Source organism: Copadichromis virginalis, linkage group LG10 (genome assembly GCF_057382275.1).
Source record: "Copadichromis virginalis isolate Kocher_CV1m ecotype Utaka linkage group LG10, C_Virginalis_male_GT1.1, whole genome shotgun sequence".
NCBI lineage: Eukaryota > Metazoa > Chordata > Actinopteri > Cichliformes > Cichlidae > Copadichromis > Copadichromis virginalis.
In genome coordinates this window covers 16,637,209-16,645,353 of record NC_140627.1, presented here as the reverse complement: position 1 = coordinate 16,645,353, position 8,145 = coordinate 16,637,209, and the positions used below count along the sequence as shown (strand labels likewise).

Sequence of the window (8,145 nt, the reverse complement as noted above, 5' to 3'; positions counted from 1 at the left end):
GCTTGTTGTGCACATTGTTGCCCCCAGGTGGCCAAATGAAATTCAGTTGAATTTAATTTTAATGTGTCCAATCACAGCCATCAGCAAGGGTTGGTGGTGAGGAAGAAACCCAGAAAAACAAATAATCTAAGCTATCATAACAAAGCCACAGTTATTAGACAATTTTGACACAAACAGGACAAGGTGTTGCTGTTACAGTCTAGTCACAAGTCCAGGACATTGTTGTTGTTTTCTTTACTTACTTTAAAACTAGTTCAAAGGCCAGAGCAGCCAACGGCAACAAATATGCATTGCACCCACTATTTATAATTAGCTTTAAAAAGTCAAATAATTTCTACAGCATTTTTGATAAAGTTTTATTTAAAATATGTCCAAAAATGACTCTCAAGTCTTCCTGTGTTTACATGTGATCTTCAGGGCACTGTCACTTTAACACGGCCGAGGCTAACCATGATTAGACGTGATTAAAAAGCAATTTGAGAAATGACTCCGGGGCATCCCTGTCAGGTTTGGCTTTGTCTGTTTAGTTATTTTTGCCCGGCTCTGGTCTATGCTCCCAGCAAACTGAATGTAGTAAGGATAAAGCGTATGGCATTTCTATTTGCTTACATTTTTCCCAAGCCTGTGTGTATGTGTGCCTACAGGGGAGAAAATGAACACCGGCAGGGGTGGAACAGACAAGTGCAGGTAAGACCAGCACAATTCTGTCTTTGTCTCCTAATGCAAATGAAAGGATACAAAGTAGGTAGGAACAAAGTCAGAGATGGAAATAAATGTGAGGGAAAGCACAGATCACATGTAGAGATAGTAAAACAAAAGAAAGTAACCCTCCCAGCTTGCATTTCATAATCAGTTTCATAATCTTTATAGGTAACTTGTGGCTGCTGGATCTGAGTATTAATAGATCTGCGAGAAAACTTAAATAGTATTCTATTCATCATTTCTGACCAGTGGGCCCCTTGATTATCTACTTAACACCTCTGCTTGCTAAAGAATTTGCCCTAAGTCTTTGCATGTGACACTGTTACATGAACTGAAAGGGAGGATTGGGACACCAAGGATTATAAATACTTTTCTTTATTCCTGTCCCCATTTCTTCGTATTTTCCACAGGCATCCAAATATTTTATTATTTTTGCTTTACATCCATTAATAAACCATTCAGCTACATACACTTATTCAGTAACACACAACAATCAGCATGTTATTTTTTAGAATTTAATAGCAAATTAAAAGAAGAAGCCAAAGCTGATATTTTCTCTCGTCACCAGTGCATGGGTGTAATTGTGGGTCACATGCATTGTTCTATGTGCTCCGCTGATGAAGAATAGCGGTGATAAACCTCTTAGAAAAGCTGAAGGTTTGCCCAGGTCTTGCAGCAATACTGATGGAGGATCAGCCTCCTCTTACACTTTCTTTGGCTGCACACACTCACAGCAAAACACACGCACAAGTTCACATGCCTGTCTCCTGCCTGCGATTATACTCCAAATCTGACTCACTCTTGCCTGCTTTCCCGAGTCAACCCTACTGCTTTGTCAGTCGCTGCTCCATCGGAGCCAGATCACACAAGACTCTGCCAGAGAAAGGACTCCACCAGCAACCTTCACCCTCGGCGTTTCAGTTGTTCAACTTGGCTATTTTGGAGGACTTTAAAGAAGAACTGCCTGAAGCACATGCAGAGAGAGATTTGACTAACTAGGAATCAGTTCATATTACTCTCAGTCGAGTGGACAAAGGGACCGGTGGCCTCTCGCATCAGATGGCTACAACTATCCCAACCACAGAAGTCTGAGGAGAAGTCAAGCCAAAGGTCTGTCTTCCGTAGGATTTTCCCTCTTTCTTTATGTTTATTTTAAGTAGTTACTTTCAATACTGCTGTGCACTGAAGAACCTCCTGAACTTTACTACGTCACATACACTGGGAAGACCCTTTTTTAAGGCATAACTTCAAAGATGGAACTTTTAACAGACAGTCCACGTGTGCGCTCAGACAGCACGAGCAGCTCGGCATCTCAGGGCTCAAAGTCGAAGACGGTTCTTCGCCAGCGTTTGTCCCAGCTGCTGACCTGCATCGAGGACATGAGCTCTGACGACGAAGCCAGTGAAGAGGTGTCACGCACGCTGGAAGAAGCATTTCAGCTCTGTGGACGCTTCATTCCCACAGATGCATTCAGGTTGACTTTAACACTTTGGGCTTTTAAAAAGCTTGTAAAAGAAAAATCACTTCAAACTTTGATTTATCATGAAGAAACAGGCATACCATAGCAACTAATATAGTTCATATCAAAAAGTGCAGAAATGATCAATAGGCTCTTAAAGTGGTATTTGTGAAAATAATATCTGTGGTTCTTAGTGGGTTCCACTTAACTTGTAAGATTACAAAAGTGTGTATTTTGGAAAAGTAAATGTTATCAAGGTTTTTTTTTTTTTTGTATTTTTATGGTATAAGTGTTGCTCTTTTTGAGGACACAAACTGTTGAGCATGCACAGTGTATAGCTTTGTAGCGTTGTAAATAATATTTGGGAGTTTTTTCTCACAAGGATCCACATTGTGACCTGGAATGTGGCCACAGCAGAGCCTTCTGAAGATGCCACCTCTTTGCTCCAACTAGATGCCCAGCCGCCTCCAGATCTCTATGTGATTGGGTAAGAAATAACATTTTTGACAGTTGAGTTTCAAATGTTGCTAATAATCTATTTATATATATATATATATATATATATATATATATATATATATATATATATATATATATATATATATATTCATAATGAATCACAGGAGTGGAATCAAAGACATTAGGCTGTCATTACTTGTCTCTTTTTATTTTTCTGTGTGTTAGCCTTCAGGAGGTAAACGCCACCCCAGTGAGGTTCATCACAGATCTGATATCAGAAGACTCCTGGAGCCATGTCTTCACGAACTCACTGGCACCTAGAGGCTTTGTCAAGGTCGGAGAAGACAAAAGAAGGAAAAGGAGAAATATTTGTCTTCATGTGTCTCTTTAGTCTCCTGTATTTTTCTTTCATCCATAAAAGAGACATAAAATATATTATTACATACATTTTTATGCTGTTGCAGTTAAACTGTTTGAGATTCAAAGAGGAAAAGAAAAAGAAAAGAAACGCTGCATAATCTACAACATTTAATAATTTTATGATTCTTTTTCTTAACTCTTATCGTATCTCCCTATGTTTTTATTTCTTTTAATTATCCTAATTGTACAGCACCTTGGTCAACAGTTGTTGTTTTAAATGTGCTATATAAATAATTTGGACTTTGACTTTGACTTTAATACAATCTTACTGTCTCCATCTGTGTCTAGGTCACGTCAGTGAGGATGCAGGGTTTGCTGTTGCTGCTGTTTGCCAAACAGATTCATCTTCCCTACATCAGAAACATCCAGACCACCTACACTCGGACCGGCGTGTTTGGCTACTGGGTAGGAAATTAGAATGGGAGCTCTGGTTATCCCTGAACCTTGTAGACAACCACACTGTGTGCACACCAGGAATCCCATTGGCATCAGATGCTGTAGGATTTAAACGCACCATGAAAGGTCCATTGTGTTTGTTTAGTGAAATGTGCAGCAGCTTTGACAGAAAGAAATCACAAACAAAGAACACTGAAAGCAGTCAGAACACTGGGATAGAAAACTTGTGTCTAATCCATAATCCAAGTTAAAAGAGATACTTTTTTTATAATTAGTCTTCTTCACAGACTGTATTTGTTCTCCTGTGTGTGTCTGTGTTAGGGTAACAAAGGAGGAGTGTCTGTGCGCTTTTCCTTCTATGGACACATGATTTGCTTCCTCAACTGCCACCTAGCTGCTCACATGAACAACGCTTTGCAGCGCGTTGACGAGTTTGAGTACATACTGGAGACGCAAGACTTTGACATCTATGACACCCCACAAATCCGGGACCACAAGTCAGGATTCCTTCACAGAGGCACACAAATACTATGCATATACGCAACATGGGCTGCTGTGCAAGTAAAATGTGGCTCTGCGGCTTTTTCACAGGGTGGTGTTCTGGTTTGGTGATCTGAACTTCCGCATCGCAGATCACGGTTTGCACTTTCTCCGCTCATCCATCAACAGCGGCCGGCTAAATTTGCTGTGGGGCAAAGACCAGGTATTGTACTAGTGTGAGGACACACACATACATAATAACACACGCTTGCTCATTATTTTCATTTTCCTGCAGCTCATCATGATGAAGAAGAAGGAAGCTTTCCTGCAGGAATTTGAGGAGGGACCGTTAAATTTTAAACCCACCTACAAGTTTGACCGTAACTCCGACACCTATGACACCAGGTAACATGCTAAAAAATCTGTATTATACACACATGATCGGCAAATTTTGTAAGCCTTATTTGTGTCTTCGTTTCCATTTTAATTTTGCACAGCACTCCAAAGACATGGTTGGGTTTAAAGTAAGAATTATTTTGTGTTTTGCATCCCCCACATTCCTTTATCAGCTTTTGCCACCACATCTTCAGTTGTAGCAAAACGCTAAATGGAAGCTCAAAGCAGCCATGGCATCTATAAACCTGATTTATAGATGAACAAGGTAGCAGCTCTTTCTCCGACTCATATCCATTCTTGACACAAACAAGGCCCCTGCAGCTCTGTGGCACCACCCTCTTCTTGCTCCTCACGTCTCTCACCTGGGTGCTCCTCTCTGAATGGTTGGGGACCTGGTTCTGGATGCTAGATCTGCCTAGGTGGGTGTCTCGGTCCTGTGTATAGGATAGGCACCTTGAGGGTTACTTAGATATAACCCACATTCACAAAGTGTATGGAGACACTGGCATAAGCAACAGGATTCAAATGGGTTTTGTAAGCATAATATGACTGATAAATGGCAGACATGTTCTGCATATTCATTAGACCAGAACTCCCTTCTGCACCCAGCACCCCACTGTTTGCACTCCTTCCTCTTTTTGTTCCGGTGTAATCCACATTTTGCTTTTCACAGCAAATTAGTGTGTGCATAAGCTGTAATACCCTGTTAATGGTACTATCTGCTACTTAGCATGTAACCTACATCATTTCTCATACGCATGCTACACTATAGGTATAGCCTTGTACTGCATGTGTATGTGTTTGGTTTGCATTCTTTAACAGCACTTGTTTTTTCATAAGAATTAGTATGTAGATTTGTATGGATAGACAAATGTAAATGTGTTAAAGGGTAAGCAATAGAGAAAAAAAATTTTTTTAGATAGAAGTTGTAAAATCAACAGCCATGTTCATTATGCTCGGCGTGGCGCACCCATAATTTCGATGTAGATATACAATGACAATAAAGAACTATTTTATTCTGTTCTTCTATTCTATTCTCAGTGGAAAGAAGAGGAAGCCGGCATGGACAGACCGGATCCTCTGGCGCATCAAACCCAAGCCCCTGCCATCAGAGGAAGATGATGAGAAGGCATCAACTTCCACAGATGAAGAACAGGATGAGTATCCAGTCCTGGTCACCCAGGATAAATACACCAGTGACATGAGCTATGGAGTCAGTGACCACAAGCCTGTCATTGCAACCTTCAGCCTGGAGGTGAGAGCAGATGCACTGCATAGACCTCTGCTTTTTCAAATGTTCTTTAAAAATATTTTCTTTTCTCTTATCTTTCCCGCAGCTGAGAAAAGTCTTTGACACACCACTGGTGCGAGTGTCTCCTGTGGGCATATGGAGCGCAGGCCAGGATGCACTTTTGACCTACTCTGTCCTGGAGGACTTTATGTCTTCTACGTGGGACTGGATTGGCCTGTACAAGGTACTAGGACTCATGTAAAAACAACAAAAATCAATAAACAAATCATTTAAACCTTATATATTATAATTGTGTGGATTTGGACTGACTGTCTTACGCTTCAGGTGGGATTTAAGACTGCGTCTGACTATGAAACCTTTGTTTGGGTTCGAGAAAATGAACTGCCAGAGATAAATGAAGTCATACAGGTAAAGTAGAAGTGCAGCGTTTATGTCATATTAACAGATTCTTTATGAATGCATTATTCATTAACATGCACATATGTGTTGTTGCAGATTTCTGTGGATAAAGGTCAGATTCCTCTGTTAGGTGGACAGTACGTTTTGGGGTACTACAGCACAAACATGCAAAGCATCACTGGCCTCAGTGATAGCTTCCAGGTAACTGCTTCACTATCATATCTGTAGTTTTATAGTTAGATATTTTTTTAAACTCTTAAACATACAATTTAATGCATCCACGAAAGACTATTTAAATGTAGAATTTTGTTAATACAGGTGTACCTACATAAGAGATTACTGAGTGCATGCTGTGTTTGGAGAAGGAAGCAAGCATGGCAGTGTGCTTTATTTTGCTCTCTCTTTGGTTCTTACAGATCCTGGAGTCTAAGCGTGCTGTCATGGAAGGCCTGGTTCCCGAGGATATCAATGGAGTCAACAAATAAGAACAGATTCTCTGCAGTGCCACGTCTTATTCCTCTCCGCTGCAAAGTCACACAGATCTAAATCAGGCTATAAAATTGCCCCAAGGTTAACTCCTTAATCTACTGGATGAGCAGACTCTGTCATTCATGTTGGCCCCCACAATTTGTCATCATGTTAACTCCAGTTTGTTATTTCCTACTTTGCCTTTAAGGTTCAGGCTCACTCTTGCTGAAACAAGATCTCTAATAAAAAAAAAAAACTTTAATGAGTAGCCTCAGTCTATCCACAGACCCTGTTAGAGCAGATATACGGAGAACACATGTCAAACTGCACAGCAGCTTGAAAACAGAAACTGCATTTGAGTTTTGTTTCAAAGTTTTTTGTTTTGGCAGCTCATAGTAGCCAGTGCAGATTAATACAAAAGGTGGAAAATATCATTGTGTAGAAGAGTGTGCTCTTTTGTTTTATATGTGCTGTCTCAGTGAAGAAACATGCACCCTGCAACTGAAATTTCTTGCAATGGGTTGTCTGCAGAAACTGTTGAATATGAGAATCTTAGAGAGGAACATGACTAGGGATGGGTATCGTTTAGGTTTTATCCGATACCGGTGCCAAACCGGTACTTTTGAAACGGTGCCGGTGCTTAAACGGTGCTCAAACCGGTGCTTAAAGAATGGAGAACACAAAATTGGTCCAAAAACCTCCCATGTTCAGCTGTTTTTTTGTAAAAAGATAACAATGTTAGTCTTTTCTGCAGCTATAGGGGATTTATGGTATCACTCTTGGCTGGAAGCAGTGCTTAAACAATGGAAAAAACACAAACTTTGTCTAAAAACCTCTCATGTTTAACTGTTTTCCACTTTTTCTTTGGTCATTTTAGCCTTTTTGTCCAGGGTGAAGGGAGTATCTGCCATCAAACAAGGAGACAGCCGCATGTAGCTATGATGATGTTTGCTAGTTCACCTTACATGCATTAATGTAATAACGTGGTTAACCTACTCAACGTAAATTACACACAAACAACATTAAGCTACTCACGCAGAGAAGAACGGCTGCTGCTGCTGCATCATCATCCATCATCATTTCTGCTACACTGGCAGGGCTAGGGGCCAGGACTCTATTCTTCGGGTTTTTGGGGGATGTTGCTAACTCCGATAACTAGCAACCCACCCGCAGTAGATGTGCACGGTGTGAGGTCTCTCAGCAAGCTATCAAATACAGTGCATTTCTCACCTTTTAAAAAAAAAACGCTATGCGTCGCCAGGTGTTTCATCGGATTTGAGGTGTTACCTTCTTTGACAGTATCACAGTATCAGCTTAAAGCACTTGTTGCAGGCTGTTGAGTTTGCATATAAAGCACCGAAATGTGCGCTGCTTTTCGGTCTGGTTACTACCGTTTATGTCAGAACCGGTACCCATCCCTAAACATGACACAGAAAAATATCATCCTGGGAAAATGTATGTGTCATCGCAGTGGATTATCTTTAAAATGTAAATGCAGGTTGTCTGTTTTCCTCTTGATGAAAATATGTTATATCTCCCACACTGCATACATGAATCGTATCAGCACACTAAAAATATACTGCAAGACAAACTAAATATTTTTTGTGAATTTGTTTATTTAAAAAGATCCAGTATGTTTTCAGGATATGGATGTGTGACTAATCAGTGAAAAAAGATGGGCAGTGGGTCACTTTAATTATCAGTGATTAAAGGC

At 40.4% G+C, this 8,145-nt stretch overlaps 1 protein-coding gene across 2 annotated transcripts; it reads left to right on the top strand.

The window, feature by feature from the left end:
- Positions 1-1,900: 1,900 nt before the first annotated feature.
- On the top strand, positions 1,901-7,576 carry inpp5kb (inositol polyphosphate-5-phosphatase Kb). 2 transcript variants are annotated; one of them, XM_085470278.1, is made up of 13 exons: positions 1,901-2,176; positions 2,544-2,648; positions 2,846-2,954; positions 3,329-3,445; positions 3,758-3,933; positions 4,028-4,139; positions 4,212-4,321; positions 4,414-4,440; positions 5,354-5,567; positions 5,650-5,787; positions 5,889-5,972; positions 6,060-6,164; positions 6,380-7,576. In XM_085470278.1, exons 1-13 carry the CDS (start codon positions 1,956-1,958, stop codon positions 6,446-6,448), a joined length of 1,587 nt encoding a protein of 528 aa, XP_085326404.1. In that variant the 5' UTR covers positions 1,901-1,955; the 3' UTR covers positions 6,449-7,576. The 2 variants fall into 2 exon arrangements, with proteins under 2 accessions (XP_085326404.1, XP_085326405.1); XM_085470279.1 differs by lacking the exon at positions 4,414-4,440.
- Positions 7,577-8,145: the final 569 nt, after the last annotated feature.

Coding starts and splice junctions, on each gene's coding strand:
- inpp5kb (XM_085470278.1), top strand. CDS start 1,956: ATGGAACTTTTAACAGACAGTCCACGTGTGCGCTCAGACAGCACGAGC. Junction 2,649..2,845: donor CCAGATCTCTATGTGATTGG/GTAAGAAATAAC, acceptor TCTGTGTGTTAG/CCTTCAGGAGGTAAACGCCA. Junction 4,140..4,211: donor TGCTGTGGGGCAAAGACCAG/GTATTGTACTAG, acceptor ATTTTCCTGCAG/CTCATCATGATGAAGAAGAA.